This window comes from Gossypium hirsutum, chromosome A01 (genome assembly GCF_007990345.1).
Source record: "Gossypium hirsutum isolate 1008001.06 chromosome A01, Gossypium_hirsutum_v2.1, whole genome shotgun sequence".
NCBI lineage: Eukaryota > Viridiplantae > Streptophyta > Magnoliopsida > Malvales > Malvaceae > Gossypium > Gossypium hirsutum.
In genome coordinates this window covers 2,804,961-2,813,940 of record NC_053424.1, presented here as the reverse complement: position 1 = coordinate 2,813,940, position 8,980 = coordinate 2,804,961, and the positions used below count along the sequence as shown (strand labels likewise).

The window sequence follows — 8,980 nt, the reverse complement described above, 5'->3', positions numbered from 1 at the left end:
TATAACTTTTGTCAAATACAGACACCAAATTGAACCAGAAAATAATACATGTACCGTATTTAAAAAAGCATCAAACTCGAGAACTAAATGATATATTAAATCTTAATTTTTTTTCGACTTCGAGTTATTAAGCAAGTTAGGTCAGATTAAGCCCAGGCTAAAGAAATTTTTTAAAATCGAGCTAGATCTGACTCAGTCTATGAATACCTCTACTTTATTGTTACCAATTAAAAGTGTTATCAATTTCGATTAGGTAATAACATTATAAAAGTAAACAAAATCAAAATGCTGCCAAATTTAAGTTGAGTATGAATTTCAGTATACTAAGGGGACTAAAACCGGAATTAAACCTAAAAGTGGAAAAGGCTAGTTCCGTAAATAAAACCCGTTCGAAGAGCATTCATGAGAATAAAGTTACTGACACAGCATCCCGCCATTGCTCTTTCCTGCACCGAGGCTAAGCCGATCATTCATCAGTTCCATCATCACACTCGACTCGTTTGATCTCAAAATTTTCTCTGGAAAATCCGAAAGAAAAAGAAAAACAAACAAACACACTGATAAAAAAATGAAAATAAGACGACAATCCCAAGGCCCATTAAGCAAAGGCGACCAAATTGAAGTGAAACGACCAAACGGAGCGTATTACGCAGCCACCGTGCTCCGACCCCCTTCGGCAATGCGGAAAAACATGGTGTTCGTCGAGTACCACGCCGAAGACGGTTCCAAATGTGTCAGGGGGTACGTCGACTTAACCCACGTGCGACCGTCGCCTCCGCTGGAGCTCAACCGTCGCTTCAGAATCGGAGACGACGTCGAAGCCTATTGGGAGAACGGGTGGCATCAAGGTGTCGTTAGGGATTTGCTCAAGGATTCCAAATACGTTGTGGGTTTTAATGGGAATGAAGGAAAAGTAGAAGAAAAAAGTGAAATTCATCAGTGTAATTTGCGGCTTCATAGAGAATGGGACGATGGGTCTTGGGTCCCATCAATGGCTGAACTGGTATTTTTTATATAAAAAATTGTGACCTGATTCCACTGTGCTTTATTTGTTATATGTTGAAAATTTTACTTTTTTAACTTTGATGAGTTCATTTTTGGTACAATGATTAATGGTGGGTTTTATGTTGTTTTATTTAATCAAATATTCAATTAACTAATGGGTATTTGTGTTCGACTGTTACTCGGATTCGGGTGTGAGTACGGATTTGGTTGTGTGGTTTGATGTTGAATTGAATATCATAGCTTGTTGATGCATAGTCCTTTTTTGATCATTACAAAATATGGGCAATGACTAATGATGGGTTTTTTTGTTTCTTTAATTAAATACTCCATTAGTTATGTTACTCGGATTCGGATATGAGTACAGGTATCCATTTGACACAAGGTTTTCCTTGTAGGAATTCGTATCGAACATGAAGAATCCGAGCAACATAGGTGTTCATCGTTGATTTGAATATGATAACTTTTTTCTTGTTGATGCATTGTCCTTTTTTTTATCATTACAAAATATGTGTATTTGTGTTCGATTATGTTACTCGGATTTAGGTGTGAGTACAAGTATGTATCTTACACGAGCACTTATATATTCGATTTTGAATTGAATATGATAGCTTTTCCTTGTTGATACATAGTCCTTTTTTGATCATTACAAAAATATGTTGTTGTTTAAAATCTTGAGTTTAAAATCTTGAATCACAGGCCAATTCATCTAATGAGAATGATGATAAACCCAGAAATGTGAAACTGAAGATCGTGTTTCGAAAAAAACAGGCAGATGCCGAGTTTCAAAAGGGTGATGAAGTGGAAATCACCAGTGATGAAGAAGGTTTTAAGGGTTCATGGTATAATGCTGTCATTGTCGAATATCGTGGCAACGACAAGTACTTGGTGGAATATTCGACCTCGAGGAAAGAAGACGGGGTGCCTCTCAGGGCAGAAGCAAAAGCTCAACATATCAGACCGTGTCCTCCTGAACTTTTGCCGGTTGCAAGTTTTTGTCTACGTGAAGTAGTTGACGCATGGTATAACGACGGGTGGTGGATTGGTGTGATTTCCAGGGTGCTCGATGGATCGAAGTATGCCGTCTATTTCAGCTTACCGGATGAGGAATTAGAATTTGATCACTCGAAGTTGAGGATTCATCAGGACTGGAAGAATGGAAAATGGATCATTGCTTCTGAGGTATTTTTCGATGTGTTTCCGTTGCATAAACCATTGATCACAATGTTTTATGCTTTGTTCTTCCATTAAGCATTGAATATGTTGCGCTATGACATGCAGGAAAACTCAAGACATCTCGTAATGAACTCTAACAGGTTACTACATAAGATGGATGTCGATGAGAAAAGGTTTTGGGTGAAATTTCCGAAGGGTATGAGGGTAGAGGTCAAAAGCGATGAACCTGGTTACGAAGGCTCATGGTACTCCGCCATCATCGTGGACTCATTAGGCAATGATAAGTATTTGGTGGAATATCTGACTTTGAAAACCGAAGATCTGGGTGCATATCTTAGGGAAGAAGCATATGCTTCACATATAAGACCCCGTCCCCAACATGCTCGATGCACCCGTCATTATAAACTGTTCGAAAACGTCGATGCTTGGTATAACGACGGATGGTGGATCGGTCAAGTCATTAAAGTTCTTACTACCTGGAAATATGCAGTCTACTTTCAGACCACAAACGAGGTAATGGAATTCGAACACAATGATCTGAGGCTTCATCTAGAATGGATTAATGGAAAATGGATCGTTCCTTCAAAGGTAAGAAAATCTCGAATTTACGAAAAAACATGTCTGTAATGCCTGCCATAATCATCAAAACCGGTATTCATGTCTCGTGGTATACAGCCCCTTTACAATCAAATACAAACTAATGCTTGTTTACTTTCTTCCTTTTCAGGATACTATCTGAACTACTGAGAGACTCGCAACCGTTGCGGATCAGTCATCTGCTGCATCCGAACCTCCGTATCGATGCTTTTGGTATGCTGTCATCGGTTTGCACACTGGTGTTATAACTCAATCTTGTTTATATAAATAGCGATGAACGCATATATATCTCTACGTATATGTAAATATGTTTATAATCTAAGGCTTTGATTTAGCTCTTTCTATGGTAACCATGATTTATGAGATTTTAGGTCATAAGAACATTCAGTCGATTAAATTTAGAGTTGAGTCGAGTTGAATTCTTCTGATGGTTTTTTTTTATACACAAGATCCAATTTATGATCTTTTTTAAGGGACCTCAAGTTTTTTATCATAGGCATAAGCATATGTTAAGAGGGATAATATAATTTGTAGCTCTTGAACTTGACAGTTAAATTCATTTTGGTCCCTTAAAAAATATATAAATTTGATGATGTGATGCTCTAAGGTTGTGCCATGTCATCACTTTGATGATGTGGTATAAAAGAGTCTTACATACAAGGTTCTAATAATTGAACTAGTTAGACCGTTGGTTCTTAATTCAATTAGTTTAATTAGTTCAAGTTTTGGACTAACAATAATTAAATAAAAAATATTAAATCGATTTGACTTGTTTAACTATTAATTTTTGTCCCAGTTTTCAAATTTTCTTAGTTTCAAGCCGTTTTCATTTTAATCGATTTAATTCTTTTATCTGGACCAGTATACTAGTCGATTTTTAATCTCAATCAATTGAATCGATCAATCTAATTTTATCTCAAAAACACTGATTACATCATCAAATCGTTAAAAATCCTGAAAAAAGAAAATCATCTATATTTTATATACTATTTTTTCACATAAAAAAGTGTATGACAAATTCTACCGTTTCCTTTTCTTTGACTAAACTAATATATTTGTAATTCAAACACTAGAATCTAGAAATGCCTCATCAGACTTTTCAAGTTTATCTGATTATTATATTTTGGATTCTTATCTTAACAAAGGTCATCCAAAATCAATTGATTTGTGAATTCACATGAATAGGTTAAATTAGATTAAAAATTTTAATTGAGTCAACTATTGAATTGGATTTTATATTCTTTTTAATATTATAATAATTTTAAGTTTTTTTTTAATAGTTTATTTAATTAAAATTAGATTGTTCGGACTAAAACATTGACTTAACAAGTTTGATCACTGATTTGATCTCGAAAACATTGATCATGATCTTAACAATTTACTTTTTACTTTTTAATTCTATTAGTGAATTAAAAAAAATTAAATAAACTTAAAATCGAAATAAGACAAATTTAAAATTGATTTACTGAATTAAAATTCAAAGTAATAACATACGATGAGATTCAATTAACTTAAATTGACAATTTCTTTTTGAAAGTCCTCTTTCACAAGTTAAAATACCACATATTAAAATAAAAAATTATGTGTGGTATTTGAATCTGTTCGCAAAGTTAAAAAATATTATATTATAATCGATCGAGTCTTAGCTCGATTGGTAGGAATATTGTTGTTAATGTAGGAGGATGTGGGTTTGAGTGCGTTAAAACGCATTATTCTCCTATTTATGAGTCAAGGAGGGACTATAATTAATTCTAAATATTATATCAAAAATAGTAAATATGATCGAAATATATAACAAGATTGTTGAAAAATATTATATATATATAAAATTAAGCTCAAATGCTGCATGTTGCATGTGTTTTAATTGGCACATATTCGATCGTCTAATTCGCGGGCTTGAATTTGTTTAATTGACTTTTTATTCTATAGCATGCCTTTGTACTTCGTAGAATTGAAAGAAGAAGAGGCTAAAATTTGCTTTTAGTCCCTCTATTTGTATAGAATTTAAGATTTAATTCTTATACTTTAAAGTGTAAAAAATTCAATATTCTTATTTTTTAATTTAAAAATCCTAATTCAATCATTATCGTTTTTGGTAGTTTTTGTCGAAATTTGTCAACTTATCATGTTTATTTTCTAACCAATCATATGAGGACAATCTAATCAAAATTCTAAATTAACAACTTTTTGTAGAAAATACTTATGATTTTAATGATTGTATTGAGATTTTTAATTCAATAAAGTAGGAGGAACTTTTTAAGTACAGGCACTAAATCTTGAATTTTTTCAAACTATAGGGACTAACAACATATTTTAACCAAAAATAAAATGAAAAATAAAAGGGTAAACTACACTCGTTTTTACTAAACTATTAGTAAGTTTACATTTTAGTCATTCAGCTTTAAAAAGTTACAACATGATTACTGAACTATTCGAAAATTTTCTCTTAAGTTATTGAACTATTCAAAAGTTTAAATACCTAACTGGACAAAAAAAAACCCTGAATCCAAGTTCAGATACCAAAATTTATATTTTCCCTTTTTTAAATCTCAAATTTTGTCAAAGTGCAGGGACTAACATCATATTTTAACCAAAGAAAAAGGTGCCATCGTAGAACGGCCTGCTTATAACTGCTAGTTTCCTCTTCACCAAATCCTCCATTCAATCCATAAAAGCTTTCTCTTTATCTCTGAAATGGCAGTTTTTATTCATCTGGTAAGCAAATTTTAAAGATCTTCTTTTTTCTTCTTCTTTTTTGGTTTCTTGGATTAAATTATAAAATTTTTAAGATATGAGTTTTTTCCCTGATGAAGTTATTATAGAAGTCCTTGCTAGATTACCTATAAAGCCCCTTTTTAAAACCAAAACTGTTTGTAAACTTTGGTATGGATTGCCCTCAGACAAATATTTCATTAAACTTTACAACCAGGTGTCTGATAAGAATCCTATGGTCCTTGTTGAGGTCCACGATTCGACCAAGCCGACTTCGAGCTTAATCTGTGTCGATAATTCGAGGGGTGCGTCCGAATTTTCATTGGATTTCTTACGAGACAAGGTCAACATTAGAGCTTCATGTAATGGATTGTTGTGTTGTTCCAGCATTGCTGTTAAGGGTGTTTATTATGTTTGTAATCCAATGACTAGGGAGTTTAAGGTGTTGCCTAAGATTAAGGACCAGAATTTAACCCGATTTTACCCCGACAGTGAGGCCACGCTTGTCGGTTTGGCCTGTGATCCGTCGCGGGGTAAGTTTGATGTTGTGTTAGCGGGGTATCAATGTGCGGGGTCAAGTCATAGACCGGACAAGACATTCGCGTGTTTGATTTTTGATTCGGATTCGAATAAGTGGAGAAAATTTGTTTCTTTCCAAGAAGAAAACTTCACACATATGAATAGGAACCAAGTTGTGTACGTCAATAGCGCGCTTCATTGGTTAACTGGTAGCGGTTCGTACATACTCGTGCTTGATCTCAATTTCGAGGTTTGGAGAAAAGTTTCGGTGCCGGATGAAACTAGATACGGGATGGGGAACCGAGTTTACTTGTTGGAATCCGACGGATGTTTGTCTTTGATCGAGATTTCGGATACACGGATGAAGATTTGGGTAATGAAAGACTATGAGAGGGAGCTTTGGCATATGGCGGATAGGGTGAGTCTTGGGTGCATTAAGGGACTAGTACATGGTATTTTCCCTATAGCTCAAACCGGCGAATGCATCTTCTTGGCGACGCACAAGCAGGTTTTGGTCTATCATCGGACGAGCCGGGCGTGGAAAGAGATGTACTCGGTGCAGAACAACGCTACCCTTCCGTTGTGGTTCTCGGCACACACATTTCGAACCTCGATTTTCCCTTGTGCGTGAAGGCCAACATATGATGATAAGGTAGTTGTAAGTAAATAAACCCATTTTGAAAACATCGTGAATCTTTTAATTCTTTGCTTTATTGTATCAAATTTGTATTCTTTTTGGTCTAAATCTATGGTCTCTCAAGTTATTCATGTTAGTCCATTTTGCCTGATTGTGGTATTCATTGAAATCATATCATCTTGGTTCAAGCCAGGACAGATGAACATTCACATTCTATTCTAGAGATATTATTATTTTCGGATAAAATAACATTTAGTCCTTGAACTTGATAACATTTTTCATTTTGGTCTTTGAACTTTTTTAGTCTACATTAGTTTCGAAACTTGACACCTTTTACCAATTAGTCTGTACCTGTTATCACTTGAATTTTGTTTATAATTTTTGTTTTTTGTTTTTAGATTTTACATATATACTTTAATTTTTAGGTGATGATATAGTAAAATATTAGAGAACCACTTCATACCTTAACGGAATTCAATTTCAGAGATCAATTTGGAAAAAATTCAGTTTCGAGACCAATATGAACTAAAAAAATTTAGAGACTAAGTTGAAAATTTTTCTCGAACTAAATGTTAGGAGTCTCACTAGACATTGGTGTGTCTTATCATTTATAGGCATTTTTGTATCATAATTGCTTCAGCTCTAACTAAAACTAAAGTCAAATCGGGTCGGAAAAAACTCTCCTACTAAACGTTGTTTTTTCAATCCATAAAACTTGAAAAATGAAATGATGCCTAGTAAGTTTTTGCATAAGGCTAATACAACGTTTGGTTCTTGAACTTAACATTTTTTTTTAATTTGGTATCTTTTTTTTTGGCCCAATTAGGTATTTATACTTCACATTTTTTCTTAATTTGGCACTGAACTTTTTTTTGGACCCAATTTGATACTTGAACTTCCTAATTTGGTACCTAAGCTTTTTTTTAGGTTTAATTTGGTACCTAATAAATGTTATACAAATTATGCAAAACACTAACTGTGTTTTTTTTTGTTATGAAAAAAAAATATTATTAGTATTAGAGGAAATTCATGTTTAAAGAATATGTATTGAGCTATGCTTAACGAAATTAATATTAAATAAAAAAATATTTTTTAAAACCCAAATTAAAAGAAATTCATTATTTTAAATTAATAAAATAATTAATTAAATAAACGAAACTAAAAATAATTGAACATATAAATTACAAAAAAAAATCATATCATTTGTCATATGTGAGTCATACATTGATTATTTTTGCTACTTCATAAAAAAATTACATTGTTAGTATATTGGAGTAATTTGCAAAACATTTGACAAGTACCAAATCGAAAAAAAAGATTAGGTACAAATTAGGGAAAAGAGTCAAGTTCAGGTACCAAATTGAACCCCCAAAAAGTTTAAGTACCAACTTAAGGAAAAAAGGTCAAGTTTAGGTACCAAATTAGAAAAAATTGTCAAGTTTGAGTATTAAATTGGAACAAAAAAAAGTTAACATACTAAATTAAGAAAAAGTGTCAAGTTCAGGCATCAAAGGTTGTATTAAGCCTTTACATAACCATGAGGTATAAATTAGGGGACTTGTCTCCTCCTAAATGGTAAAATTGCTTTTTAAACCTCTTAAAAAACATTTGAAAATTTATAATACAATTATGGTCTTCTCTGAAGTTGGGTCTACTCTAACAGCTTGAATTAGATGGCGTTGAAGTTCAACCAGCTTATTCAAATAATAACTTTCAACAATAGAAAAAAATATTTTATATAATTCAAGTAATTCCAATTTGATTTTAATTTTTAACTGAATTAATCAATTAATTTAATTTTAACAAATCATGCACCCCTAAATAAAATACTTTATGAATCGATCTATATATATCATTTCAAACTAATTGACTCAATAAATACATAAAAGTATTCATTATTATAGACTATGTATTACGATACGACCTAAAAAGTTGAACTGACTCGATAAATGCATAAAATTATTTTTTTTTTTGAAAAAAAATACAAGTAGCTAATTCTCAAAGTCAAAAACTTGGACAATATAAAATTTGGGAAAAAAAACATTAAAAATATACTTGAAGATGATGATTACATGGAAGATTTGAATAATAATAAATCAAACTAGTGTAGGTTGAAGAAATCTAAAGCTAGAAATTTTTTGAACCCGTTAAAATATAATTTAAACTCAAAATAATCGGATATCAAGAAATTACGGAAATACCTTTTCGAAATTATAAAGTTATATTATTCGAGGTTATTTTAGTCTTTTTATTTTAACAAAAACCAATTAATATATATGAATGATGGGATTTGAACCCGCACCAATTAAATTATTAAAACCTTAAATTTACAACTCA

The 8,980-nt window shown here is 32.3% G+C and overlaps 2 protein-coding genes across 2 annotated transcripts; both read left to right on the top strand.

The window, feature by feature from the left end:
- The first annotated feature begins 408 nt into the window (after positions 1–408).
- Positions 409–3,240, top strand: LOC121203682 (protein AGENET DOMAIN (AGD)-CONTAINING P1). Its single transcript, XM_041074119.1, has 4 exons — positions 409–1,003; positions 1,702–2,184; positions 2,284–2,766; positions 2,906–3,240. Exons 1-4 carry the CDS (start codon positions 569–571, stop codon positions 2,915–2,917), a joined length of 1,413 nt encoding a protein of 470 aa, XP_040930053.1. The 5' UTR covers positions 409–568; the 3' UTR covers positions 2,918–3,240.
- A 2,209-nt stretch (positions 3,241–5,449) lies between these two features.
- On the top strand, positions 5,450–6,779 carry LOC121203678 (F-box protein At5g49610). Its single transcript, XM_041074113.1, has one exon. It carries the CDS (start codon positions 5,567–5,569, stop codon positions 6,635–6,637), a length of 1,071 nt encoding a protein of 356 aa, XP_040930047.1. The 5' UTR covers positions 5,450–5,566; the 3' UTR covers positions 6,638–6,779.
- The last annotated feature ends 2,201 nt before the right edge of the window (positions 6,780–8,980 follow it).

Coding starts and splice junctions, on each gene's coding strand:
- LOC121203682 (XM_041074119.1), top strand. CDS start 569: ATGAAAATAAGACGACAATCCCAAGGCCCATTAAGCAAAGGCGACCAA. Junction 1,004..1,701: donor TCCCATCAATGGCTGAACTG/GTATTTTTTATA, acceptor CTTGAATCACAG/GCCAATTCATCTAATGAGAA. Junction 2,185..2,283: donor AATGGATCATTGCTTCTGAG/GTATTTTTCGAT, acceptor TATGACATGCAG/GAAAACTCAAGACATCTCGT.
- LOC121203678 (XM_041074113.1), top strand. CDS start 5,567: ATGAGTTTTTTCCCTGATGAAGTTATTATAGAAGTCCTTGCTAGATTA.